The sequence below is a fragment of the Scomber japonicus genome, chromosome 18 (genome assembly GCF_027409825.1).
Source record: "Scomber japonicus isolate fScoJap1 chromosome 18, fScoJap1.pri, whole genome shotgun sequence".
NCBI classification, from domain to species: domain Eukaryota; kingdom Metazoa; phylum Chordata; class Actinopteri; order Scombriformes; family Scombridae; genus Scomber; species Scomber japonicus.
This window is the reverse complement of record NC_070595.1, coordinates 5,175,476-5,203,294: the sequence shown is the minus strand read 5'-3', so window position 1 is coordinate 5,203,294 and position 27,819 is coordinate 5,175,476. Positions and strand designations below refer to the sequence as shown.

Here is a 27,819-nt window from a genome sequence, read left to right as displayed (position 1 = left end):
TCAAACAGTATATAAGCTAAACTTTTTGTCTCTTGAGAGGACAAGTAAGAACAAAATAATAACAAATAGATAAAAAATATCCTTTAAGGTGGATATAAGGTCTTTGAGAACAATTTCTGGATAGGGCACTTGTTTAGGGATTTTTAAGGCTTCATGGATGTTTAAATAACATGGAGCAGACAGCAACAAAGTCACTGTGGTATAGCTTTTTACCCCTCAGTGGTGCATGTATTTGTTTTCTTGAGATCTGAAAGCATGCTAGCAGTAGGCTTTACCTGTGCCTTTATGTCATTTTCAATATACTTATGTGTCTGTGAAGCTGTGAAATAACTGTCTATTTAAAACATCAAAAATGAAGACATCATTGGAACCTGCTCACTTGTAAATTGATCTATAAATAGATCTATAAAACTTGGGCCATGAACTAAGTGAAGTTGTTAAGCTGTTGTTCCTCACTAATTTGTGAATTGTTGTTGTTGTGAAGTTAGTGTATCACCCTCTGGTGGCTGTGCACATAGCTGAGTAATACAGGAATTAAACACAGCAGCAGTTTGAACTCTTGATTGTGAGAACTACAAAGGCCTACACAAATTTGACCCTAATTTACAGTATTTCAGATTGTTGTTCAGAAAATCTTCTGTTTTGGTCAAGTCGTGCAACTGGTATTTGCAAGTGAACACAATCAGAGGGAAATACTCCTCACATGTAGTCGAATCACTGAAAAACAAAGCTTGTAATATTGTCGATCATCATAAAATTGTTGCATGTTTTCAGTGCGTATTTCAATATTAAGTTACTGCATATGTCTGTGTGCTTTCCAGATATTTAGAATGAAAATGTCGCCACCTGTCTTCAAGAGGACAGAGTGAACTTCTACATGTCTGTCACTACCACTAATGGAAAGAGCTTATTGGTTAAGTTTTTACATTATATGGATGCCCAATGTGCTTGCTGGTATTCAAGGACTTGGGACCTTGTTTTTTTTTTTTATAAATGAGAAGATTTTTGTAAAATGGAAAGATCTCAAATTAACTTACTAGACCAATAAAAAGAGGTTAAAAAACACTGTGGTATTAAGTGCATTTAATGTCTGACTGATATAATATTGTTCTTGTTCTTAAAATGAATAATATATTTATTCCTACACTTAACACCTGTATTGCATAAACATTCAGACTTGGTCTCTGCTCCCACAAATGATTTCAGAGATTATTTCCACAGTTCTCCTCAGTCAGTTAGGAGTGAAACACAGCAGCAGCTACACACACTGTCCATACTTTGGAGATAGAAAGTTGATCAATGATACAGTCTATCCTAAAACCTAAACTATAGGCTACATGATTCAGCATAAATTCAATCAATTATAAAGAGTACAGATTATAGCAGAGTTTGAAAGACTAACAATATCATAGAAATTACAAATTTAAAGAATAATATAATTACATTTTTTTAACCTTTCATTTTTAGGATCCTCGAGTTCTCTGAGCCCCTTAAATATACATTTGATTCACATACAAACATGTCTGGTTACTGATATGCAATAATTCTCAGTATTGTGGCATACTTATGAAAACAAGGAGGACCCCGTGGCAATTAAGAAAAGAAAAAGAGGCCAATATTGATTTTAAACCCTTTCTATTGCCCTTAGAAAAAGGAGAATAAAACACCAAAATACAAGTAGGTACGAAAACGAGACAACTTTATTGTCCAAAACAGACAATTAAAAGTAGAACAGCCATGACAGTGACTTTGCAAGGTAAACCGATAAACATGCAACAGGACAACACAAGCTAATCCGCTAAATACAGAGAAAAGCTTCAGAGATGAGATAGAAAAGCTAACTAGCAGACCCAGGTGCAGCTAATTCAACCCCTCTCCTGTCAATGGTGAATAGTGTAACAGAAGCCCGTCAGATACTTAATACTGATTTATGTGGCGAAGAAACCAGAAAGCCCAAAAGGCCAGAAGTTTAAAAAAAAAAGATTTTTTAGTGAGTTCATTCAGCTATCTTAAGGGTCATTGATTTCGATCAGGAAGGTTGACAAACATATTTTTTTCATCTGTCGATTTAAATTAATTGAGTCATTGAAGGTTGAGACTCATTAAAAATCATTCCGTAAGAACAAGTTGGTATGTTAAAACGGGTTCTGTGCTGGGGGGTGTTATTATCAACTCAATTTTCAGCAGCGAAAGTTAACCGTTCCCAGAAGAGGATTTGAATTAGCTAACCTGAGTCTGGTAACAGGGAGCTATTATGCTTACTTTAATACAGTATACATAGAAATAAGCACAGCCGAGCTACATTTAACACATTGCATGCTGGGAAACATTACACAGTAGAGAAATGCCCCCCCACCCCTCGTATAAAATGTTCACATTCAATCATGCCAACTTCCATAATGTTTCTATTTCCTATGAAAAACCGCTAATTTCTGTTTTAACCATGTGTCACTCTGGAAATGTGAATAATATGCTGAGTCATACTCATCATGTCTTGAATGTAGCTCGGCCAGTGCAAGCTAAAAAAAAATAATACAGCCTACGAAATGCACAAGTGGTTGAGAGTGCACGTGGAAGGGATTAAAAATAAACAAGGGAACTGAAATGAAGAATCGTTTAAACACACTTTCAATCGACTCCTCTGTCAGCAATTAAAACCCGGTTGTGTTATCGGGGTGTGTATGTGTGTACCTATCGAGTGACTGAGCCGTGGTCTCATCAGGAACCCCTCCCCCGACCATTCCCTCAGCCTATTAGCCAAAGTGGTACGAGTACAAGGATGGAGGAGCCACTTTCACTGTTTCGGCCTGTCAAGTTTGCTGGGTGCCAAAAATGTACAAACAATAGCTGGTCTCATTCCCGCCATAATTCACTTCTTTTAGCGCCAGATCTTCTCTTAAAAGGAATCATATTTCACATTTGATTCCAAAGCTGTTCTTAAAATATGTGAATGTACCTAAATTGGGGAACTTTCACACTAAAGTTAACATAATCTTTTAATTCCCAAAGAAAGGTGTCGATAACAGCTGCTCAACTGTGAGGAATTCCATCTGTTGGTTGACGGGAAATTTCGGTTTCATTATAAAAACAAATAATCTGTTTAAATAAGGATTCCTTTTTAAAAAAAAATTGTACTTGGCCCCGCTCACCTACTGGTTACAAGGCATCAAAGCTGAATCAGGCAGGAGCTGAACCGCTGCTCTTCAGTGCTTCCATTTAGTCGTGTGGAAGATTACAACCAGGCAAAAAGCTGATTTTTTTTTAGCGTAGCTGTGAAGTGAGAACACTGTGCTGCCAGCCGCTCGGTAACCAACCAGCTTCAGTTTCACTACAAATATTCAGAAAATAATCATTTAAAAAAACACTGACATGAGAGGTTTTAGGAAGCTTAGTGGCCACAGCCTGTCAGGTCTGTACATGTGGTTCAGAGTTAGCTGTTGGCAGGTGACTAGAGCTGCAGGAATCCATTTTTCTGCCAATCATTATTAGCAGTTTTAAGAAAATAATTAAACATGAGGACATACTACTCTTTGTTTTAGATGACTGTAAACAGCAAATCTAAGTTTTGGACTGTTTATCAGACAAAACAAGATATTTGCTGTCATCAGCTTGGATACAGGAATTTTTTTTTTTTTTTTTTTATATCTTATAAACAAAACTATTAAATGAAAATAATAATCGACAGATGACGCCGGTTATGACAACAATCATCAGTTTACCGTGGGCTAATTGAGTAGTTCTACCTGTTCAAGAAAAAGCCAAGACCAACTCAGGTGAGTGCAGCACCCATGTATAGAGAACATGATTGTTCCACACCTGGTATGTATAAGGAAGCGTGTTGGGTAGGAAATACGGCAGATGGACAGTTTCACATTCACAAAGAAGCTACAGGTGTTTAGAGACAGCGCTCAGAAAAGATAGAGCAACACAGAGTTGAATTTTGTTTTGTTTTTGTTTTAAATGAAAAATGAAGCGTCGGGCAGCGTCACCATCCATGGCTGAAATTATGGATACCTGCAAGACATGTGAACACTGGCTGGTAAGACACGAGGCCAAAGGTCTGTTCTTACAGCGTGTAACCCCCCCTCCCCCCTTCCCCCTCCTGTCAGTATATCAATGTCAGAGTGAAATAGAGTCATTTGGTGTTTTGGAGAGTTTCGAAATTAAGAACAGCGTCACGTCAGCAATAATGAGAACTCAGGTGGCACAAAGAGAACAGATACTGAAAGAGATGAATGAATGGGTTTCTGTCCATTCTTTCATTCACCTAACTGCGTTTTTCCTTCCAAAAGACGATCCCTCCGATGGATCCCGACAAAGCAGGAAGGCGAAGTTTGTCCTCTCCGTCTGCCTTTTGTCTTTCGTCTTCTTAGCCAGCTACGTCATTCGTTTTTTGTTTTTTTTTTTTTAAGGGGAGGAAAAGCCGCAGCCAAACATTCAGTCTGCGTCGCCAGTGAATGAAGGGCTCCAGCTCTGTGCGTGTTGAGAGAGAGAGAGAGAGAGAGAGAGAGAGAAAGAGAAAGAGAAAGAGAAAGAGAGAGAGAGAGAGAGAGAGAGATTGACAGCTAGATTTGCGTTCTTATATTTTCCGCCACCAGGCACTTGTCACCCGATGTAGAAGACAAACACTTCCATCGTTTCACTGTATTTCAGTTCAATATTCGGCTTGTGACGACACAGAGGGATAACAAGCAGAACGAAAAGGCACCGGTTCCCATCGAGTGACACGTTCTTGGTGAGGAGAAACAAATCTAAAGTGTCAACCTACCTCAAAAAAAAAACAAAACAACAAAAACACATTTTCAGTCAAGATACAGGCGGGAGCATCTTTTGAGGAAAGGACGCGTCTCCATCTTTTTCTTTTTTTTCTTCTGTCAGCAACATTGGCAGTTCTCTCTCCAACGTTTCTGGGATTTTTCTTCACTTCCGCTGCCAAAGTGGCTGCTAGAGTTGGCTAACTGGGGGCGAGAGTGTGTTGATGATTTTCCGCCCCGCAAACCCTACGCACCTCCTTTTTTTCCCCTCCTCTTTGCACCTCCATTCATCTAGTCTTTTTTCTCCTCCTCCTTCTTTTCCTCCTCCTCCGTGGGGTAAGAGTGCCAGGTGAGGCGTTCCTCGTAGAAAGAGATGACCACCTGGGGACATTTGACGTTGGCCTCTTTGGCTGGCACGAGGTCGGCCTCGTCTGAGTTCTTCCTGTTAATTGAGGAGAGGGGGGAGAAAAATACATCCATTATGAAGTGTTTATCAAAGCCATCTCACTGGACCTTACTGACAGTTAAGTAAGAGGAGAACGCACCACTTCATGAGGAACATCAGCTCTCCACTGGAGTCCGTCGCTCCGATGATTCTTTCTGGCTGCAGACCTCTGCCGAAACCTCTGGCCTTCTCACCCTGGAGACGGGGAAGTGCAAGAAAACAACATCAGCGGAGTAGAAAGGCAGTTGTGTGTAGACTTTGTGATGCTTAGATGCCCCAAAATGTTTGTGATGTGACTGCTGGTGTCCACTTCCTCTCTTCTTTTCCTTACCTCTTCCTTCTTCCTCTTGCTCCCCCTCTCCTCGGGTTCTTTTGTGGCCTCGGTCGTGACTTTCCGCTTGCCCTCCTTCTTTTTCTCCTCCTTCTCTTTGTATTTTGACATGAACTCGGCGATGAGGTCGGGGCAGTCTAGGTTCTCCTCTGGCTCCCATGTATTGTCCTCACTGAATGGGAGATAGTATTAGTTCAATTTCAGACTTTTTGACAGACATAAATGTGTGTCAGGATTACACATGAGCTAATCTGAGTGTTTGGACTTACTCTGAGAAGCCCTTCCATTTCAGCAGAAACTCCGCTTTGCCCTTCACCACTCGGCGGTCCAAAACCTTCTCCACCACATACTCCTCTTCCTCCTCCTCTTCTGCTGCCGCCGCCGCTGCTCCTGCTGCTGCTGGTGCTTCTGCGGCTGCCGGTGCCGCCGGTGCCGCAGATGTAGCTGCTTCTGCTGCTGCTGCTGCCTCCGGTGCTGCAGGCTGCTCCTCCTCCTCAGCCTTCTTGCCCTTCTTTACTGCTACAGTCGCCAGCTTGACGACTATTGAGGGGGCCTCTAGTGAACCTGAGGGGACACGCACACAAAATGTAATAACTGTTAGAATAGAATGATATGTTAATCATAGTTGAATATGTATTAATATTCAGTTTCATTGGAAAACTGCGAGACAATAATGTGGTGGCCGAAACATTCCCCTCATTAAAATGTTGGTACTACAAGTCACTATAACAGTCAGACCATCAGCCAGCTCTACAGATACATGCTGCTGTTTTGTCTTAATGACTGTGATTGGCTGCACTCATAAGGAAGCAGCAAAACTCAGCAAATAATAATAATAATAATAATAATAATGATAATAATGCCCTGATCTTCTGAAAAAATAAGATTAAAATAATAAATAAATAAATTAGGTATCGTGCCAAAGGGCTGATACCATTATTTTAATAAGTCATTCAGTAAATGTATATCTATGTGTTCATTGTTATATTGTGTTTTACAAAGCTTAAAGTGTGATGTTTCCTCACATATAAAAGGATGAGTATCTAGTATCTTCCACACAGTGAGGCATACAGCTAGTTAATTCAACACTGGTATCAGATCAATACTTGCTATCGGCTGATACTCAAAGTCCAACTATTGGTTTCAGGAGTGAAACGGTTGCATGGGTGCACCGCTGTTTATCTATGAACACCTACACACAGGATGTACATGTTGTGCTAGTAGCTGAGTGACAGTAACAAACCATACAATATTAAATATTCTACCATGAAAACCACAATTCATTATTTTGACTTCTTCATTTGTAACTGTTTGCAGCTGTGATCCAGCTGTGCCAACACAGTTGCTGATTTGATGTATTAACCAGTCCCTCCAGGAATTCGCGATGTCGCGATCGCAACAATTAACGCAAATTCAACCAATCCACGCGATTATGTGCGGGCCTTGCAATTTTGTCCAATCACCGCAACTTTACCGCAACTTTTCCGCAAATTGGAGGAGTGAGGTCGGGAAAAAATACCGTCGGCCGCGACGGTAAACTCAACTAATTCTGTGTGTCTGTGTTGTGTGCATGTGTCTGTGAGGGAGATCAATATTGTGTGTCTCTGTCTGCTTTGGTGACGTTTTTCCACAATCTCTTCAGATCAAACCTGACGCTATGTCCTAACACAGTTGGGTGTCACTCCGAATCAACATTATGGTTGTGCTCAATCAATAATAACCTACACGGATGTGTTTCATAGCTTAGTGGCGCTAAAGTTAAATTGTGATCAGAAGATTAATTCACCTCTCGATCTGAGAGTCATCAGCTATAAATATCATTATATGCTCTGCGCTTCTTCAATTTAAAATACGTTTTGTTGAAATATCATTGTTACCTACAGTATATGACCTATTACTTCAATTTAAACAGGTTCCATGGCAATACGTTCACTGGCTTTATTTTTTTGTTCCTCGGGTCGGGTCGGGTTCAGGTTCCGGGCGGGTTGGATCTCCTGGCGGGTCGGGTTGGGGCGGGTGTTAAAAAAAGCCGACCTGCGCATCACTGATCTCTGTCTGTGTATGTGTGTCTGTGCTGTGTGTGCATGCGTCTGTGAGAGAGATAAATATTGTAAAATAAAATGTTAAAAACAGTGTGAAAACTGTCTTCAAAATATGAAGTTGAATGTGCAATGAGATCAGAGATGGTGTGTGTGCAATTTTGACTGTCTCCCGCAATTTAATTGCAACAAAATTGCTTAAAACATCGCAACATTTACCGCAATTTTTTTAAAATGCTGCCGCAAAATCAGGCATTTTAGGCCGCAACAATCAGAAAAAAATCCCGCGAAATCCTGGAGGGACTGATTAACAGTCAGTATACAATGCATTGTAACAACAACTGCTATATCCCCACCCACGGGAGACTGGCCAACACACAAATAATTAATGATGATATTAATATAATAAATACAGAAATAAGATAACAGTAATACACATACCAATCATCATTTTTTGTTTTAGTCACAAACTACATTGTTTTAGTTTTAGTCAACTAAATATCATTGGGTTATAGTCAACTAAATCTACAGTAAGTTTAGTCTAAAGTTTGTCTTTATTACTACTAGATGAAATTAATCCTATATTTAGCTGTTATGGAATGGTAGTAAGGTTTGAATGTGCAATACACACACACAGTTTTCAAGATATGTTCTGAAATGCATACATATCTTCATTTACCTGGCTTTTTCATCAGAGTATCTCATTAACAATCATCACCTGCAAATGTTGCTTCAAGTTTGAAGTAGAGACTGATTATATAATAAACTCAAGTGTGTCACTCTGTTATGTTTAGTTTTCTGATTCACCATTTAGTTAAAAATCTGTTCATTGTGTGTCTGATCAACAAAAGAACCATAAAAACTTTCTTCATTAAGACAGATTTTTCTTTTCATCATGTTATTTCCCCATTAACTATTATTATGGATGATATTAGCCTAAACTAAGGGAGAGACACATTTTAAAAACACATTTCTATTTTACATAATGTGTCACCATTTCTTAGTGAGGCTGAAAATTCCTGAGTGCCAGGTTTGATATGACTTTACTTAGTTTATTGAGTTACATCATATCAATTTTCTCTCAAACATTCAACCTAATAAACTATTCTCAGTATTAAAAAAAACCCCTGGTCATATTCAGGGTTATTAAATAATTCATTCACAATCAGAATATCAATAATTAGCCTACAGATTCAAATAATGAATAAATAATGCATTCTGCCAGCAGGAATAGTTCATGTCTCTGAGCAGCACACAGCACACTGAGCAGGTTGTTATCAATGTGCAGGTGTTTGTTAAACAAATAGAATATAATAGAACAGGCTGCTGCTCTGTCAGTGATAACTGTAACTTTATCATAGTATCAGCACAGTGAACATGTGGAGACACAAAAGTCAAAAGTCGCTTTTTTGGGGGTCAAAAGTCACTATAGCTGTCAGAGCCGACTGACAGCTGATCCATCATCAGAAACCGACGTGGCTTCATGTGATGCTTTGGAGGAAAGGTTGTCTCATTTATCTAAAATCACATTTCCTCTCTCCTCGACTGGAAAAGACACAGTGAGGGAAACGTGGATGCAATTTAAGAGACTTGAGAAGCACCCATAGCATGACTGCTAGTGCCAGTTGCAGTCTTGGGGGGGGGAGATCAAATTTGTGGTTCACCTCCTGATGGTGAAAGTGATTAGTTCTGATTGGATCTCTTCCCAAGTTGTTCCGCTTTTTCCTAACTCGGCCCTACCTTCTGATTGGATCTAGTCTATAGCAAACACTTTTGTCTCTTTTTTGTTTGTTGACGAAAGTCATAGTTTCCTTCCTCGCGCTTTAGTTTTTTTTAGTTCTCGTCTCGTTTTCGGCAGAATAAAAAGGTTGTAGACTGACATAGGTAAAACATTTTAAGACACTGATGATGAAACTGTATCAAAACATTGAAACTGGATTGAAACATCTGGCTGATATCTACTGAAGACATCAAACTGGCCATTTAAATCACCTGTAATGTAAAAGGTAACAACTACAGAACTTAAACTGCTATAGGCTGCTGCAAGATGTGACCCTGTGGGTTGTCATCAAATCAAGTTTTCTTGATGGTGGAACCCAAAATGCAAAACTGTGTTAAAAAACACTTGAGTCTTTTCATTTAAGGCCTGAGAGAAGTAAAGACTCTTCTTGGATCAGAAACCATGGGGATACCATGCTCGGCTGTGAGAGGGAAAAGAAGCTGAAACCCGAGCACCCAGTGGATAAAAGGAGGAGGGGCTCCACCATTCAAAAGAACTCTGACAAACACTGTGAGACCTGTAAAATGTCGGGGGAGCTGTGGCTCAGAGCGGGTCGTACACTAATGAATCCACATTCCAATCCACTCCTCCAGTCGGCATGTCAAAGAGTCTTTAAGTGATGTATCTTAACTGTGCAACTGATTATAAGCAGGCAGGTATGGCAGCTTCTGTCATCAGTGTATTCATGTGTACACAGTACAACACTGAGAACAAGGAAACAAACTCAACATTATTTACTAGAAACAAAAGGACCAGTGGGTTAGCTTTAATTGCCATCTATATACTAATAGTATACTCTCTTATGCACTTCTGCCAAGCCTGTTCTGCTGCATGCCACAAAACTAAACACACTGCACCTTTAACGGACCATTAATCATATAAGTTATTGTGACAGTGTGATTATGCTGCATAGATGCTCTTGTGTTATAAAGCCTAGCTCTTCCTCACCTGTCTGAAATTAAAAGTGAAATGTTCAGTGGTGGAAACTGACTGATTCATACATCTACAGGCTGCTTTGTTTCACTTTCAGTCACATTTTGGATTCTGCTATTTTAAATATGAGGACGCTTTGTTCCATATAATGATCTCTCCTTTTAGCCAGCCGCTCGGCGCCGTGCTTTCTCTGTCTGTTTGTTACTGCGCATTTGCTTACCAGTAAAATGCTGATCAGAAAAGAATTGAATTGGTTATACATATACACGACAGAAAAATTGGTTTTCTGCGGGAGTAAAATCTACCAGTGGAAAGCAGGTTTCTCTAATCCCATTACAGAAAACAGGTTTCCAGTTCACATGACGTCATTCTAGATAGAACCGATTTTAACCTGGTCACTCACGTGCATATAAACACAACTCATGATCATAGTTGACAAGGACTTCCACCCACTGTAGAGGTACCTGCTACATGTGAGAAAATAACTTTAACATCACAGAAAAGGTAACACACAGTGGAGATGGGCTGCATTCAGGCCAAACTTGGTGCATGTTGTTTGAGGCACAGGTGAGGTAATGAAGTATGATGGGGGGGGGGGGGGGGGGGGGTCGAGTTGGAGCTACAGATTAATGCATTTAAACTTATAGGAAGACAGAACACAGCACTGCGGTTTATAATACTCCCAAACAGGATTTTACAACTCCACACCAACTTTCCTCGTGATGATCACAAGGTAAACTGTCAAATACGTCGCGTTCACGTTACAAAGTCACCGGTTGCATGTCTGTGATAGACCAAAGCAAACAAAACGCTCAACTTATTTCCATCGTCCTATGCGATCCCTACTTGCCCCCGTTTAAATGAATGGAAGGGTCGCCGTTTTCAGTCTGAACACGGCCTAGAAGTCCAGTGTGCATCTTTTTCTGGCTTCAACAAGCAACATGTTCATCAACAGAGTGTGTGATGAATGCTTGATAACCCATAGAGATGCTGATGGTGTCATAAACTGAGCACACACCATATATAATAAGACTTCACCAATGCCAGGTGTTTAACAATGAATGACTAACCTTACGAGCTCGACTAAACTTTACCCAGCACATTAGGCCGCAAGCCTTTGAATGAGCCGAGGCGGCAAAACCCCGCTGGCTGTAAATATTTTAAATGTCGAACCAATTACAAGTCAGTTACCTACCGTGTGCACGCATACATGCTCGTGATATATAACTGTGCAAGTATCTATGCTAACACGTATTCATATTCACGTGTGTCGCGTTTAAAAAGCAACAGTTAACCATTAATGTTTGCTAGCAAGGGAGAAAACGCCCCCTTCATGTCTCCCGTATCATAGTCGCTGATGTGCACACTGCAACCACACGTGTGGGTGAATTCATTAAATAATTAAACATGCAAAGACAGATTAAACTAACAGTTTTTTAAAGAGTATGCAAATATCTTAATTGTTTCATAGCAGAAGCGTTTGGCTACCGCGCTGCGCAGTGTTTTAATGGTAATTTACGCCAATGCAAAGAACGTAGAATTAACGTTAGCTATAGTCTGCTTCTTATATGTTTTGACCCCTCTTCTCCTCTCACTGTATTGCAATTCAACATCCAAGCAAAGAGACGAGTCAGGCGGTGTGTACTCTGCAACCAGAGGGCAACATGGCTGGCGTGTTTCTCCCCCTCCAACAGCACCAGCTAACACGAGCCTTACCTTTACAGAGAGAGCTCCGGAGCGCTTGTATGGGCTCACTGCAGGCCCGAGTGAAAACACAGTGATTTATGCGGTTGTTTAAGACGAATAACAGGCCGGAGACGCTCCACTGGCGACACAGAAATTCCCAAGCTCTTTGTGGCGAGGTTACAGTCCACTTTCCCTCAATGTGGTTAGCTGTTGAATAACACAATAGCCTCAACGTCGGCACACCACCACCGATCCCGTTCTGCCCGCCAACAGCACCACCGGAAGTTACCTAAGCGCTGGAGGCAAAGCATTGTGGGAGGTGTAGTCTTTCCCATATTAGCTAGTATTTGTCCAACAGCAAATAGCCTACTAGCTAATACTGTACATTGCAACAAGGGACCAGACTGGGAGCATATGGGCTTGTTAAATTTATCCTGAAGCTATAAATGTGTCATTCACTTTAGAATTGATTTTAAGATTTTACTAATCACTTTTAAAGCACGCCTAGGTCTAGCTCCAAGCTACATAACAGATATTTTGACTCCAAATGAGCCAGCCCGCAGACTAAGATCCTCAGGCGTGGCCCTGCTGGTTGTAAAGTTGAGGTTGAAATCTAGAGAGGGCCGTACTTTTGCTGTTAGGGCCCCTTGGCTGTGGAACAATTTACCTAAGGAAATAAGGCTAGCAGAATCAGTAACTTCTTTTAAATCACTTCTTAAAACTCTTTTCTGCAGACTAGCTTTTATGTGATGTTGTTTGTTTGTTTGTTTATTGCTACTGTCTTTTATTTCATTTTATTTTACACTATCACATTTATTGTACTGCTTTTGCTTTGTCTGTCAAAGCACTTTGTAAACTTTGTTTTTAAAGGGTCTATATAAATAAACAAAAGTTATTATTTTGCTAACAAAGGCAAGGCATTCAGTTATTTATTGTACATTCTACGGCGGTGTAGCTAATACAACCCCCCCAAACTTGTTAGAATGCACTTATGGTCACATGAACTCGAAATAATTCACGTAACACAGATAAGCTACAAACAGTAACTTACACATCATTTACTCTGTTTTTAGCATACAAAATACATAACCTACAGTAGCCTACAAAGCTTACTTCCATACAGGTAGGCTACAGTAGAGATCAGTGCTGAAAACCTCAAAAAAAGATTTTATGGCCATGTATCAATGCATTTCTCTAATATATAACTCACATACTCTTATCTATATGCATTACATACAAACCACAGCATTCTAGTTATTTTAAGGTCGTTAGTCATACAGGACAGTTTAAAAACCAAAAGAAAACAAAGTCAGAGCTGATATCATTAGAAATACTGGAAAACCGGTCTGTTTGTGTCATTTATGTTGTTAGCTTTCTATTGTTTGCCTTGAGGTCAGGGTATAATTGATTATCTGTCCATTCAAAGTTTTACAGTAATGTGATAATCATTAAGTATGTTTTTAATCAAAGGTTTCCCTTTACATTTCTTCTCTTGGTAAGGCTGCAACAAAGACTAGCAGCAGCACAACCAGGAAGGACGCTGAGTGCTAAGTGAAGCCTTAGTCTAAAGACTCCAACAAAAGCTAATTTGATTCAGGAGAAGCATACCTGGAGTCCAATCAATTAAACGAGATTGGGGCAAGGTGTAGAGCTACTTTGACTTGTAAAAAACACTCAAACTTTTTGAGTTTGCTATTCACAAGAAGCAGCTGCTGCTGTGAACCATGCCTCGCAGAAAAGAGATCTCTGAAGTCCTACAGTCAATAATTGTTGAGTTGCATAAAACTGGAAGGGGTAACAAAGTAATCTCAAAGACTTTAGGTATTCACCAGTCCACAGTTAGACACATTGTCTACAAATGGAGACGAGTTAGCACTGTGGCTACTCTCCCTAGAAGGCGCAGAATGCTAAGTGAGGTAAAAAAGAACCCTAGGATAAAAGCTAAAGACTTGGAGAAATCATTAGAACTGGTTAACATCTCTGTTCATGAGTCTACCATACACAAAACATTAAACAGGCATGGTGTCCATGACAGGGCACCACGGAGAAAGCCGCTGCTTTCCAAAAAAAACATCACTGCACACCTGAAGAGCACCTTGACACTCCACAATGCTACTGGAAAAATGTTTTGTGGACTGATGAAACTAAGGTTGAATTGTATGGCACTGCATACCAACATTAAAACATCATCCCAATGGTGAAGTACGGTGGAGGGAGCATCATGATTTGGGGCTATTTTGCTGCCTCGGAGCCTGGACAGCTTGCCATCATTGAGGGGAACATGAATTCCCAAGTTTATCAAGGTATCCTACAGGATAATGTCAGGGTAGCTGTCTGCCAGCTGAAGCTCAGTAGAAGTTGAGTGATGAAGCAGGACAACAACCATAAACATCAAAGTAACTCTGCAACAGAATGGCTTCAAAAAAAGGAAATCTGCCTTTTGGAGTGGCCCAATCAGCCCAGACCTGAATCCAATAGAGATGTTGTGGAATGACCTCAAGTGAGCCATTCACACCAGACATCCTAAGAATATGACTGAGCTGAAGCCGTTCTGTAAGGAAGAATGATCCAAAATTCCTCCTGAATGTTGTGCAGGTCTGATCAGCAGATACCGGAAGCATTTGTTTGAGGTTATTGCTTCCAAAGGTTATTAAATCCAAGGGTTCACTTACTTTTTTCATCTGCACTGTGAAAGTTTAACACATGTTCAATAAAGACATGAAATATATAATTGTTTGTGTGATATTAGGTTAAACACGTGTCTATACTTGTGACTTATGTGTGTGGATGTAGATCGGATCACATTTTATGACCAATTAATGCAGAAAACTGTGTAATTCCAAAGGGATCACATCCTTTTTCTTGCCACTGTATAGTTACAACTGAAAATATTTCTATCTTGTACTTATTGGAGTCAAAGGTTAGTCAAAGGTTGGACAAAATTGAACCATTAAAATGGATGTTTTAAACTGATTTTTCAAGTTTAGTGATTTTCTTTATCTTTGGAGGAGCTTTGTCAAGTTTAAAAAAGTAACTGATTATATCATGATGGCATATTTCTAACAGCTTACATGACAAACAGGAGTTGGGGGAGGTTAAAATATGGTGTTAACCAGACAGGGTTTCAGCTTTTTGGAGCGTGACCAATATTCAGGACTACAAATCAGGATATGTTTTGCTGGAGCACAGGCATAAAACGAACGAACATCCTGGGTCATCCTGGGTAGCATTTTTATCATTCTTTTAAAATCCTGTCTGTGACTCCACCAGCTTAATGGAAGCGTAATACTACATTACATGAGTACCCCCTTAAATTACCAGTACTTGATTTTTAATACCACTACGCACAAAACTGTTGTTGTTACTATTATTATTACATCCACAAATAATACAAATGTAATCTATGCATACACTTATTTTGGTTTAATGAACTGAAGCAAATGGTGACAACAACCTACTAAATAACAGCTTCTCTCAAGTTTCCCAAGTGAAGCTAGAAAAAATGATGTTAAAACTACAGAAGTACTGTAATGTATACGTAACCTCAGTTCCCCATTCTTGGCTTCTACTTGTTACTGTTAACAGTGTTGACAATGCAACGGCAGACTGTCAGGTCAGTGAAAATTCATTTATAACAAAATGTATTATATTATTAATAATGTCAACCTCAAAAGACAATCAGGCTTATATGTGTTGATTCTGGTTGCTTTTGGCTGTGGTTGTGATGAGAGAAAGACTCTTAGGATGGATTGGTGTCTATTAAAACACAGAAAGCTTTAGTATGTAGTCTTGTTTTCGGTGTTAAAATCTCCCAAAATGCCAGAGTTGTAAATATATTACTACAGTGTTTGTTTGGGAAGTTTTTATTAAAAATTAAATGCAAGCAATCTGTCCAGAAATAATATAACTCAATATAAAAGCAGGACAAGCCCACTTTGTTTAAAGAAAAAAATGAAAGGGTTAATTTGCAAGAGGAACTTGTAACCAGTTCGCTGGGAAATTGTTTTACTTCAATTGCTTTAATAGGTTTGGCTTCCATTTAGACACTATATATAATATTAATTTTCTGGCTGTGACAGTTTCGTCATACAATGAATATGTTAAGCAAATTTTATGGGATCAAAGGTATTCCATGAAATAATCTGTTCTGAAAAGGCTGGCATTGGCTTGAGTCCAAAGTGAACTTGCTATTGAGCAAACCTATGTACTAAAACAATGCTTCATTTAAGTTACGCATTGATTTTTTACATTTGAAATGAGGCTGCAACTTCCTTGTTCAGGATATGAGCATAGTAAGACAGTATAGCATTGGGACCCACACAAGACATTGTGAAGGTCTACAGAGCTGCTCAGAGCTAATAACCATGACACCAGGTCAAAAAGTGGATGGACTTTAAAAATTCCTCATAAACTCTGAACTGGGGAAGACCGGATTACAGTTCTATGCATCTTACTACTAGAATGAACTGCAACACAGCAGTTTGAGACACTTGTTCCCCTGAGGGACTGTATAAGTTTACTAGCTGATATTCTACAGAATGTTTGTTTTAAGTAGTGTGTCTGTATGTGTGTATGACGATTGTTTTGCAATTGTGATGTGAATAAAGCTCTGGGGTTTTACTCAGTTTTGCTGACCTCAAATTGGGAACTTGTAGAAATTAAAAGAATCAGCTGCACAAAACATTCCACCATGACTTCCACCCTTTACATAACTTCCCGTAACTGGTGGGAAGTCCACAGATGTTCTGATTAACTTAAATACATTTTTATTTGTATGGCAAACACCACAAATTACAAATTTGCCTCAGTCATGCAAACCCATTCTTAATGAAGATACAATTAATCACATCTATAAATTGATGTTCATGCAGAAAACTCTCACAGTGGTCAAACTCTAATAAAAACAGGCAGCCACCCAACTCATAACCCTGCAAGTGACTTCCTATGTCTACACAGGAAATGTTTCAGTCAATTGCTTCAATCACAATCAGTCCAGAGTGCCTCATTGGCCACCATCATTGCCTCTAAATGAGCCGCTGACAGTGTCCAAATATATATTTTATAAAAATAAAAAAGCCAAACAAATGGAAAAGTGCGGTGGTGGTTAGATTCTGGTTTGGTCACTGTTCTTCAGAATCCCTGTGGTCTGATGCATTTGATACAGTGGCCAAATCCTGTAATTACAATTTCCAGGGCAATCATGTGACGCACATTGGCATTGTATGAGAAGCTTCCCCATTGTTGATACATCTGCAGCTTCCGATAAAAGAAGTGCCAGAAAGATTACATTACACATGACCATTCACTTCCATGTGAAGTTGAACTTACATGCGAGCGCAAGACTACCAATGCCTCCGAGGAGAGGCAAGCCGAAAAATGTATGCCATTATCCCAATATTTAAACAATACTGAGTCTTTAGCCCTCTCTAGGACAGTAAGCTTCTCACTCTGCTTTTGGTTGTGGCTATTTGCAACAACTATAAACACATTTGAATTCCGAGGTCAGACAACACATAGCAAACCACTTCTTTTGAGCATAACCTGGCCCTTAGTCAACAGCCTGTGCAAAGCATTACCAAAGTTCTGAGCTGTTAGGTAAACCTTAGATACCTTACTCCACTCATCATCAACATCTACTCATAACCATAATTCCTTTTGCCTCAAATAGAGATGCTATTGACAAAAGAATAGCCAGAAAGACCAATCCAAGCCATTCACTCCACTTGCCGGTTCAAATTGTTCTACCTAATGAGAACATTCCCCACTTCTGGAAACAATACTGTCTCTTAGAAACTATATTCATATACATCTAAAATTACAACAGCAAATACTTTTTGCTAGAAATGTAATGTTGGCTGAATTACATTTTCTGTTAACAGAATGAGAAAATGTTAATTTACATATTTGGCATGTTGCAAAACTGTGGATACTGAACATATGTGTGAAATGTTCAGAGACAATGTATCTAGTTGCCCGTCAAAATATCTGATCTTGCAGTGTAATACACACTAGAAAGCAATAGCAACATTATTAAACAGTTTATGGTTATGCTTATGACCATGCCCTTTTTCATGCAGAGGGAACCCTCCTGGTGCACACAGAAGTTGACAGGAGGTGCCACACTACTGTCCATTTTGGCACTGCAGCGCCCTGGTGCGTGAATCCCTTCCTTACAACATTACTTTCTTGAATAATCAAACTGGTAAATTATTAACAAAAATGACCTTCTGTGAAAGTGGACGAGTTGTAACTGTTAAGCATTGTCAGATGGTTCTGACGGAATTAAAATCAGTATAAAGTGACTAACACTCTAATTCTCTTCCCATGTGACCAGTGATTAGTGATGGCATCAGATGTGGAGCTCCTCTTAGGAGTTCTGCAGGAGTTGGGGAATGAGGAGCTCAAGCTCTTCCAGTGGCACTTGAAGAATGCTGGAATCATAGAAGGCTTTCCAGGCATCCCAAAGAGCCGATTGGAGGATGCAGACAGGCAGGACACTGTGGATCAGATGGTGCAGACCAACAGCATTCCTGGAGCTCTGCAAATCACAGTGGAAGTTCTTAAGAAGATCAGCAGGAATGATTTAGTGGAGCGTTTTCCAAACAGTGGTCCAACACCCAACAGTAAGTTCAAGAAAGCCATCTGCTAATCTGAAATGAACTATTGGATAGGATCCTTTACATTTTATGTTTAAAAAACAGGACATTAGGTTGCAATGACAAAAACCCTGAGGCCTAAGCTTTGGCTTTCTTCACAAGTCACAGTGATCTGCATATGCTGTATGTAATTAGTTTAATTAGTTCTAATTAGCTGAAGGGTGGTGCCTTTTATTCTAACTGTCATAAAACCAAAAATACAAGAGCAAAGTAGGAATATAGTAAACTGTGTGTTTACTATGTAACTATCTCACCACCTAGAGTAGTACACTAAAGACAACGGGGATATTATTGTCTAACTACATAATTTTGTAGGGTTACAGGTAACTTTATGTGATCTCATAAAGTTTTAGTGTTTGCAGCTGATAAAACTTGCAATAGACAGTTGTTATTTCAACCAACACAATCCATGGTTCTCGGTTTGAAATGTGATTGAATATCCACGGTCTCAAAAGTTACTAGAAATTTCAATTGATATAACTTCCAGCATTCTGACCAAATTGTGCCATGCTAGATAAAATTTGACAGGCATAACAACAGCAACTAAGGAGGGCAGGTCCCAGCAAATGGTCAATTGAATACCTTCACTACCTGGTTTACCACAATTATCAACAAAAATAAGGCTAAACTCTAAACTTACTCTGCCTGTCTCTCTCAGAGGATGCAACTGATGTTAAAGAAACTTCAGAGAACACAGACGCTTCTTCCAGTCAAGAGGCACAGGCAGTTCCTCCTTTCACTCCTGCCCCTGGAGCGCAGGCTGAAGGTGAAGTTATTTCAGTTTACAGTTTGGCCATTTAGCAGCTGTTCTAAACCATGCACAAATAGGAATGTGGATAATATATTTCACTAAATCAACATAACATGCATTATTGTATTGAATAAATCAGTAAATGTTCACTGGCAATGCAAAATATATTAGCTAAATGTGTTATGTATAAGGATGCCACACTGTCTGTCATTTGGACATATCTGATCGTTATATAGACTGAAGAATGCAACTTCTGACACTAACATATCTGATACAGATATGTGGGTGCAAAGACCAACGCCTCCACAACTCATCACATCATACCAATGCAATCTCCAGTCAAACCTCCAGAACAAGTTCATGTGTATACCCGAAGGGTCGTCAAAGAAGAAAGATAAGAAACTCCTGGACGCTATCTACACAGAGCTGTACATCATAGATGGGAATGATATGGATGTCAACTGGCAGCATGAAGTCAGGCACATTGAGATGATGTCAAGAGAGTTAGAAGGAACTGAGAGATCAATTCAGCACAACGACATTTTCAAACATCCCTCTGGAGAAAACATACCAGTAAGAACAGTCCTGACCAGTGGGATTGCAGGAATCGGCAAAACATTCCTGGTGTACAAGTTCATCCTGGACTGGGCTGAAGGAAGAGCCAATCAAGATGTGCATCTCACATTCCCCTTTACATTCCGACAGCTGAATTTACTGAAGGGGAGAAGGTTTTGTTTGGCAGAGCTCATTCACAAATGTATCAGGGAAACCAGAGATATCACAGAGGAGGCTCTTAATTACATTTTCACAAAACTACAGGCTTCAGGAAACACAAACTATGACAAAAGTAAATTCAAACTTCTGTTCGTGCTTGATGGGCTGGATGAAAGTCGCCTTCAGCTCAACTTCGGCTACATGGAAGATTGCTCTGCTGATAAGCCACTGCTGGTGAATGAATTGCTGGCATGCCTCATCAAGGGGAAACTGCTTCCTTCTGCTCGCGTCTGGATAACCACTCGACCAGCGGCGGCCAGTCAGATCCCTCTTGACTTGGTTGACATCATGACCGAGGTCAGAGGGTTCACTGACCTACAGAAGGAGGAGTACTTCAGGAAGAGATTCAGAGATGAGCAACGGGTCAACAGAATCGTGTCCAACATCAAGACATCACAAAGTCTCCATATAATGTGCCACATCCCGGTCTTCTGCTGGATCACCTCAACAGTTCTGGAGCAAATGTTAGAAGAAGATGAGAGAAAGGAAATTCCTCAAACTCTGACTGAGATGTATACAAGATTTGTAGTGTTTCAGATCAAACAGACTGCACTAAAGTATGATACAAATGAGCACATCGAGATCATCATGTCACTTGCAAAGCTGGCTTTCCATCAGTTGGAGAAAGGCAATCTAATCTTTTATGAGAAAGACTTGAAGAACAGTGGCATCAATTTAAGAAAAGCATCTGTTTGCTCAGGGCTGTTCACACAGATCTTTAAGGAAGAGGATGGGCTGGATGAGGACAAGTTGTTTTGCTTTGTCCATCTCAGCATTCATGAGTTTTTGGCAGCTGTTTTTGTGGTCTTGTCACTCTTTAATGACAGCAAGAATATGATTACGCCACCCAAAACACTTTTCCAGCATCTGCAGATGCTTTTCAGAAAGGCATCTCCAACAGAGGTCTGTATGAAAGCTGTGGACAAAGCCTTGCAGAGTCCGAATGGACACTTAGACCTATTCCTTCGCTTCTTGCTGGGTCTTTCATTACAGTCAAATCAGGATCTCTTAAAAGGCTTGCTGAAACGGACAAGAAGCAACACCAAGACCAACCAGAAAATGGTGCAGTACATCAAAGAGAAGATCAGTGAGAATCCCTCTCCAGAGAGATGCATCAATCTCTTCCACTGTCTGAATGAACTGAAGGACCATTCACTAGTGGCAGAGATCCAGCATTACTTGAGAACAGAAAGCATCTCCACAGCTCATCTCTTGCCTGCTCAGTGGTCAGCCCTGGTCTATGTGTTACTGTCCTCTGACAAAGACCTGGATGTGTTTGACCTGAAAGAATACTCCAAGTCAGACGGAGTTCTTAAGAGAATGCTTCCATTGGTCAAAGCGTCAACAACTGCTCTGTAAGAACTTGTTTTAAATTTTATTCTATTATTGTAACATTTGCACCAACATTATTTTGTGTAATTTCATATCCCACACTCTCTCATTCTGAGACAGACTGGACCATTGCAACCTCTCAGGGCTTTCTTGTGAAGCTCTGGCCTCGGTTCTCAGATCGCTGTCCTCCAGGCTGAGAGAACTGAACCTGAGTAACAACGACCTGAAGGATTTCGGAGTAATGTGGCTCTGTGTTGGATTGGCAAGTCCACATTGTAGACTGGAAACTCTCAGGTCAGTATTCTTGAATACAGATATGGAGGATTATATCTACTTGTGAAGATTTGCTCTATTTACTGCAGTATATTATCCACTCCCCTGAAGTGCTTTACTTGACTGTATTTGTTAATTTGCTGTCTGTTCGAGATCTGTATTTAGTTTCTTTTTTGATACTATTGATGGGAGGTGCCAAAGTCAGATATAATTCAAGTCGTATACACATTGGGCCCTATCTTGCGCTATAGGCTCACAGCAGATGGCGGGCGCGATGCATGTGTCTTTGTTAGTTTCAAACTGATGCAATTGTTATTTTCTCGCCCCCGTGTCCACATGCAAATGCACTTGCACTAGTCCGTGCGCCTATGGGCATGTTGGTCTCAAAATGAGGTGTGGTCAGGCGCATTGCTATTTTGAGGCAGAGGAAAGCGATTGAGATGACATGATATTTTTTGAGATGACATTGATCTTTCTGCAATTAAAAACCTGCTGAGTTTACCTGTTACTCCATAACTGAACAAAACGATTGTAAAGAGAACCAAAACTGTAATTAAAAGATAAACTGTGGTGCAGCTGCATACACAGTGAAGTGATGGGATGAGGCGTGAATATTCTTCCTTTCTTTTCAGCAAAAGTAAATCATGTTTTATTCTTCAAATGCATTGCTTGGCAAAGTGACAGCACTCCTGGCTTTGAAAGGGAATGGGAGATGACATCATGATTGGTTTACTGTGTGTTATTCCTGAAACACACCTATGATTAATGAGGGGACTTAAGTCCAACCCTTTTGGACCATGTGCCCTGGAGCATTGACCATTTTCCGCCATTAAAACAGCAAAAGTGGATTTGGACACGCTCTAAAGCCACACGCTTCACGCCGTGCACTATAGATTGTTAAAATAGGTCCCGATGACCTTATGTTATTGAGATTTTGCCTTCAGTTACATCCTTGACTTAGATATGGAAAATAAATTCACTACGCAAATACTGAAATTAAAGCCCCTATTAGGCTAATAACATGATTTCCTAAATTGATTGCCCCAAAATAATTCAACTTAAACAACATAAACTGTTACTTTGGCTATCCAGAGAAAATTATGTTTGCCGTTTTACCTCTTTAAATCAAAGATTTCAAATCAAAATCAAAAATCAATTCAAGATCTCCTGAAGGTGGCTTCTGTATTCCCCTCTGTTTTACACAGTACATCCTGGTTTTCCACATGAAAGATTCCATGGTTATGTCACCTCACTCTTTGGTGTAAAATTACAAAATTAAAACATGTTCTTGATAAACAATGAATATCAAAGCAAAACAGGCAGAAAAACAATAAAATCATATCATTCAACTTCAGAGCTGAGAAGAAAATAGACAAGCACTAATGATACAATGCCACATGCAGGTTGTCAAACTGTCTGGTTACTACAGAAAGCTGTGCTTCTCTGGGTTCCGCCCTGAGCTGCGAACCCTCCCACTGGAGAGAGCCGGACCTGGGTGTCGCCCCAACAAAGCTGAAGATACCATGGGGAAAGAGGCCTCTTCTACAAAATTCTCCACAATTACATACCTTGTACTGCATATTTTTAATTTATTTAATAACTTACATTTTACTTTGTTAGCTTACAAATAGTGTGTTATTGGGATTTAACCAAAATGCTAAAATGTTGGGTGTGCTAGTCATACTTTGATTAGCAATGTACATGTACTAGGCATTAAATGCAAATGCAGCACTGTGTGCTACTGCTTAATTGTATTATATTTTGTTTTTTATTAACCTTTATCCTGCAGGATGTACTTACCTTTGTAGGAAAGGTATATATAATTATTAAACCACATGCCAGAATCTAGTCTTTGTAATTTTATAACAATATTACTTGCAATAGAATAGTTATTGCTCTGCAGTACATTTTATACTTTAGTATGTTGTATGGATATTTCTTACATACATTTCTTTTTGGTGTTTTTTACTGCCATTTTTTCTTTTAGACCAAGATACTGTATGCAAATACAGGCACGCTGTCACAATGTGGGCCGGACTTCCAGTCTGAAACTGCTGGACCTGAGTAACAACAACCTGGAGGATTCAGGAGTGGAGCTACTCTGCACTGGACTGGAGAGTCCTCCCTGTAGACTTGAAACTCTCAGGTCACTTCACTTTATTTAATTATACAGTTTTCTGTTACAATGTTTCTCCATTCATGATCTCTCAAGATACATAATAATAATAATAATAATAATCCAAAAATGACGTAATTCAACCCAACTACTATCAGGTTGAAGAAAACCAATCTCAAGCAAAATAATTCTCACCAATTATTCTTCAGTCTCAGGTCGTGTGACCTGTCACAGAGAGGCTGTGCACCTCTAGCCAGGGTTTTCATGTTCAAGTCCTCCAGTCTGAGAGAGTTGGACCTCAGTAACAATGATCTACAGGATTCAGGAGTGAAATTGCTCTCTGCTGGGTTGCAAAGTCCACGCTGTATACTGCAAACACTTGGGTCAATATTCCTAAACCTTTGCCTTTACAAAGCAATAACTTTATCTGAATTCCAGCATATAAGCATGAAAATGGTTAAGTTTATGGAGTTTTTTTTATGCGCTCTCTGCAGGTTATCAGGCTGTCAGGTCACACAGGAAGGCTGTGCTTCTCTGGCCTCAGCTCTGAGCTCCAACCCCTCCCATCTGCGAGAGCTGGACCTGAGCTACAATCATCCTGGAGACACTGGGGTGAGCCTGCTCTCTGCTGGTCTGAAGAATCCACAGTGGAGACTGGACACTCTCAGGTACAAACAGTTCCTTAATGGTAACAAAAGCCCCTTTTCCACTGCAGGAACTTCAGGGTAATTTTACGGGGCTGGGGCCGTTGGTGCGTGTCTCCATTGCAGGAACCTCTCCCGGAACTTTTACAGGGTCTAACCAAGTCCCTGCCTTGGGGTAGGTACTCCGTTCCGCCCCGAAAAGTTCCTGGGTGGGGCTTGAGGTTGACTTGGTGCTGATTGGGTATACTCAAAGCGGGATGTGGCGTCAACAGAAAACACCAAAATAAACAGCATTTTTAAAAACTCAGCAGAAGAAGAACAGTAGTAGAAAGCGTCTACACCGCCGGAAAAAAGTTTACAACGTCCACCACCATGCACACCAAAACACAAACCAGAAACGCGGCAACCAGCTCCGCTCCTTCATGTTTACCTCCTTGTTGTCGTTTTCTTTGTTTTCGGCGAGTCGCCTGTGTGACATCACAGTCAGAGTCCGGTGGGTCCTACTCAACACAACAGCCGAGAGGACCGAATGAGAGGATGTTCCTGTAAAGGTCCCGCCTCCTAAATTTTACCAGGAACTTCCTGAAGTTCCTGCAGTGGAAATGTGTCTAAAATGAGCTACTAAATTTTGGAGATCCCTAGCTCTTGGTCAACAAGAGAAGCAATTAGAAGCTAATGTTATCTTAATTCTGTCTCATTTATCATTTACATTCACCGCTTTGCTCTTCTTGTCTGAGTTGAACCACGTCCTGTGTGCTTGAATGAATGGTTATGCTTCAAATCAACTAGACTGAACATAGTGTCCTCCAACCACACTGAAAGGCCAAAATGTTCTGAATGGCCATGAGGTGGGGCAAAAAGCTTGCTGTCATAAAGAAGGACAAGACGCGATTAATCATACAAATAAGGATAATGATACTCTCTCATGATATCCTCTCTTTGCTGCTGCAGTGTTGATCATGCTGGAGAATTCAGGATATTGCCTGGGCCAAAGAAATGTGAGTACATCTCTTCCATTCACCCATTCTACTATGCTAGCTCTTCCCTTCCCATCCCCCACTCATTTGTTCTGTCTGTTCCTTATGCACAGTCCACTCCTGCTGCCTTCACTACTGCTTGCACTGAAGGCTCACAATCTAGAATTTGAAGATTTGTATTTGTTTGATGTTGATTCTAAAATATATTTTTAAGGCCTCTCACTTACCAAACGTCTTGTTGTTGATTAAGAGTCTTGATCATATTAAGAGACATGCTCACAATAATAACACTATCATGCCAGTGTATATAATATGTATATAATGGATATAATGTTTCAGAGTTTATTTCCACCCAACTTAAATATTAGCAAATTACCAATAAATATAAAGGGCTAAGGGGAATGTCAATGGTGTTGCAGGTATGTAAACCAAACATTGTTTAAGTTCATCCTGAAGAGCAATCCATCCAATTGTTGTTGGGTACATTTTACTCAAACCACAAATGTTATCATCATGGTGATAAAAGTGATCACAGCCATAAAGATGCATTAACTTAAAACCATGAATGCCCATTTAAAATTTGGTGCCAACTGAAAGCAACTTTCATGGCGACCAATTCCATACTTCTGATACTGCTTTGCTTAGGGTAGGAACTCATTCCCGTTGGCTCCCATTGACTTATTCATTGGCTTTTTGTGGGAGGGAGAGCAACTGACTCCTCATACTCACACTTAATATACTTTATAGCCTGATGAAGCCAGCAGAACAAAACAGAGATGAAAGCCTGAGGACTTTTCTAAACCATAGCTGCACTTGTTAATTCTAAAACTGCACCTTTTCATTATAATTTTATTATCTGAAAACATATTTAGTGAAAAATAATGACAACCACACTACCGATCTTGTGTCCAAACCAAACCTATTTCCTATAGAGGGGTACTTTGTGGCCTGTGCATTAATTAAATTTTCCAAACATTTCTTACTTGCAACACATCATCTTCAAGAAGACACTCGCTTCCTCATATAGTCCATCCCTTGACAGATGCACATTGATTAACATTGATCAGTGTTCCTTCGTGCACACAGCCACTAGCATGACTGCAGACTTCTTGGGATGTTAATAAATGGTGCTACCATCTATGCTTGCCAGCCATAGACACTACTGTGATTTTCATGCAGCTTTAAAGAAGCACATTGGTTTTAATAGCCTGAAAAAGAGCCTTTAGAATTTTATGGTGAATCTTATACATCTCATACCCCTTGGCACCGATAATTTTTACTCTGTTTGTGACCTCCAGCAAGGAAAAAAGAAACCAAATGTTCAAAATAAAAGGAAAATGTGATCCTGAAAATAATCCTCCTTAGCTACAAACAATCTCTTGTAATTTCAAATTGAATAACTAAAATAATTAGTGGCCCTCAAATTTCCAGTTTGAGGGAATTTCAGACTGTTTTATTTTCCTCTGGCAGATGCCTGTGAACTCACACTGGACCCTAACACAGCAAACAAGATGTTTCTTCTGTCACAAGACCACAAAAAGGTGACACTGGCAGAACAGAGGGAGCCTTATCCTGATCACCCAGAGAGGTTTGAATACAGAGAACAGGTTCTGTGTACAAATGGCCTGACAGGGCGCTCTTACTGGGAGGTAGAGTTGAAAGGACCAGCTTATGTTGGAGTGACATACAGAGGAATCTGCAGGCAAGGACGGAAGGATGGTTCTCTGCTTGGTTGGAATGACAAGTCTTGGTGTTTAGAGAACTACAAGAACAATGTGTGGCACAATGGGAAGGCCACAGTCACGTCTACAGCTTCCTCCTACTGTGGTTCTAACAGAGTGGCAGTATATCTGGACTGGCCTGCTGGCACTCTGTCCTTCTACAAAGTCTCCTTTGACACACTGATTCACCTCCACACCTTCCATTCCACTTTCACCGAACCCCTTTACCCTGCATTCAGGGTTATCGGCACTGGATCTTTTGCATTATTGTGCTCTCCTCAGTGACTAGAAACTCCTGCTACGGAAATAAGTTGTACATATTGAAAAATGAAATGGATGAGACTTTTGTTGTATCTACTTGATATTGTGAATTTTAGTTTTTGGTTGCAGTCATTGACAGTGTCTCCTCTTAAGACTGTATAACATGTGGAGCACCTCTGGATTCAATTCTAGGGCTGCTGTTAATTTCTTTGTACATAATGTTCTCTCAGTCACATTATACCAGACATATTTTTGCATTTTATTGTTATGTGGACAATACTCTTCCCAATAACTTCTCTCATCTGTCTGGAGATTTCAAGAAGACGTGAAAGACTTTTATATCTGC

General features: G+C 40.0%; 2 protein-coding genes across 2 annotated transcripts in view; one reads left to right on the top strand and one right to left on the bottom strand.

The window, feature by feature from the left end:
• The window catches only part of LOC128379480 (NACHT, LRR and PYD domains-containing protein 3-like), a 163,609-nt gene extending 136,056 nt beyond the window's left edge, over positions 1–27,553 (top strand). Inside the window, exons 11-14 of the mRNA XM_053339112.1 lie at positions 21,602–21,775; positions 24,365–24,538; positions 25,466–25,512; positions 26,962–27,553. Of these exons, the coding sequence (XP_053195087.1) occupies positions 21,602–21,775; positions 24,365–24,538; positions 25,466–25,512; positions 26,962–27,497 (931 nt within the window). The 3' untranslated portion in view covers positions 27,498–27,553. The remainder of the gene's footprint in view (positions 1–21,601; positions 21,776–24,364; positions 24,539–25,465; positions 25,513–26,961) is intronic.
• Positions 1,685–14,490, bottom strand: cbx1a (chromobox homolog 1a (HP1 beta homolog Drosophila)). The gene is made up of 6 exons (XM_053339249.1): positions 14,434–14,490; positions 11,999–12,257; positions 5,800–6,094; positions 5,531–5,702; positions 5,300–5,394; positions 1,685–5,196 (listed from the first exon to the last, which is right to left on the bottom strand). The coding sequence occupies exons 1-6, from the start codon at positions 14,488–14,490 to the stop codon at positions 5,046–5,048; spliced, it is 1,029 nt and encodes a 342-aa protein (XP_053195224.1). The 3' UTR covers positions 1,685–5,045.
• Positions 27,554–27,819: the final 266 nt, after the last annotated feature.

Bases quoted from the DNA above. Each gene is read 5' to 3' on its own strand.
- cbx1a (XM_053339249.1), bottom strand. From the start codon at position 14,490: ATGTCTGGTGTGAATGGCTCACTTGAGGTCATTCCACAACATCTCTAT. The intron at 5,703-5,799 runs GTAAGTCCAAAC...TCTCCCATTCAG, and splicing joins AAATGGAAGGGCTTCTCAGA to TGAGGACAATACATGGGAGC. The intron at 5,395-5,530 runs GTAAGGAAAAGA...CCCCGTCTCCAG, and splicing joins GCAAGAGGAAGAAGGAAGAG to GGTGAGAAGGCCAGAGGTTT.